General features: G+C 45.5%; 1 protein-coding gene across 1 annotated transcript; it reads right to left on the bottom strand.

Moving 5' to 3' along the window:
* Positions 1-210: 210 nt before the first annotated feature.
* PRR9 (proline rich 9) lies at positions 211-1,079 on the bottom strand. The gene is made up of 2 exons (XM_029227566.1): positions 1,046-1,079; positions 211-581 (listed from the first exon to the last, which is right to left on the bottom strand). Exon 2 carries the CDS (start codon positions 559-561, stop codon positions 211-213), a length of 351 nt encoding a protein of 116 aa, XP_029083399.1. The 5' UTR covers positions 562-581; positions 1,046-1,079.
* Between the last annotated feature and the right edge of the window lie 321 nt (positions 1,080-1,400).

Below are 1,400 nucleotides of genomic sequence, written 5' to 3' on the forward strand. Positions count from 1 at the left end.
TAATAGATTGTTGACAACATTTATTCACAGAGGTTGAGGAAATACAGAAAGAACTGTCTTCAGAGACACAGACCAAGTCCTGGAATACTGAAGAAACCAGGAGGCAAGAGCAGGGTGCACACAGACGTACCCATAGGAGAAGGTCACCATGACAGGGGTTGGAGTTGGGCTGGGATCATCTTCTTGACCCCCAAATGGCCTTATGAGCAGCTACTTTCCCTTGCCAGGGGGTAAGCACTTCTCCTGGACTTTCTGTGGGCAAACCTCCACACGTTTTGTCTGAGATATCTCCTGGCATGTCTCCACACACTGAGGTGGGCTTTGGTCTTGACATAGATGTAGGCATGGGTCTTGGCCTTGCTGTAAGAAGTTTTCTTGGTTTAACTCCTGGCACTGAGGAAGATGCACCTCTTGAGCTTGCACTGGGCACTTCTTTTGGCAAGGGTGCTGGCATGGGGGGAGGCACACCTCCTCAGCCTTTGCCTGGCAATGCCCTTGGGTCTTTTGAAGGCTTGGAGGAGGCACGCATGGCTGTTTGCACTGCTGCTTATTAAAGGACATCCTAGGGTGATTTGCAGGACCTGAAACAAACACAAGCTTTGAAATTATTTGCATTGACAGTAACAGGCTGGGAATTGGCAGGCTGAAGGATTGTTAGAGGGGAACGGGGAGTGAATGATTATTAACACTAAGAACTCATTTCTCTGCTGATTTTTATCCCTTTCTCTTTTCTATCCCTACTTCAGCTCTCTCTGACACCCATCTCCTAGGTGGGGATATTCTCAGAGATTTTGTCAATATCTATAGGCCCAAACTCCTAAACCCAATCCTTCCATGGGTCTTTTCATTCTCTCCTATTTGACTAATCTTTTTGAAAATTAGATGCAGGAGACTAGGTAGAATACACAGAATGGTTTGAGAAGCCCAAGAAATGGCAAACCACTTCAAAATTCAGAATAAACTACAGTCCAGTAGAGGAAGAGAATAGTAGCTTCCCCGACACAGAGCAGAAAGGGAGAGAGAGGGCACAGACGTCCCCACTTACCTGATCTTCAACAACCCTCAACAAAGGATGTGGATGGAGGAGGCTAGCCTGGTAGGGACTTTTATATAGTGCTTGGTCCAGCCTCCTGCAAGACAGACTGGCCACGTTGGCTGAGGTCTTAATTGTGGAGTCACCATAACAAGCTTCCTCTGAAATTGCCCATGGTTTGAGTCACTGCTTGGGATGCCTGTTAATCAGCCTCCATTTTGACCTCTGGGTTCTCACCAGGCCTCAGCAGGGAGGGGCTTCTGTCATATCTCTCTTCTTTTTAAATTTATTTTTAATTTTTTAATTTTTATTTTATTTTTATTGGAGTATAATTGCTTTACAATGGTATGTTAGTTTCAGCTTCACA

Source organism: Monodon monoceros, unplaced genomic scaffold (assembly GCF_005190385.1).
Source record: "Monodon monoceros isolate NGI ecotype Baffin Bay Population unplaced genomic scaffold, NGI_Narwhal_1 Super_Scaffold_18, whole genome shotgun sequence".
Classification (NCBI taxonomy): domain Eukaryota; kingdom Metazoa; phylum Chordata; class Mammalia; order Artiodactyla; family Monodontidae; genus Monodon; species Monodon monoceros.

Coding starts and splice junctions, on each gene's coding strand:
- PRR9 (XM_029227566.1), bottom strand. CDS start 561: ATGTCCTTTAATAAGCAGCAGTGCAAACAGCCATGCGTGCCTCCTCCA.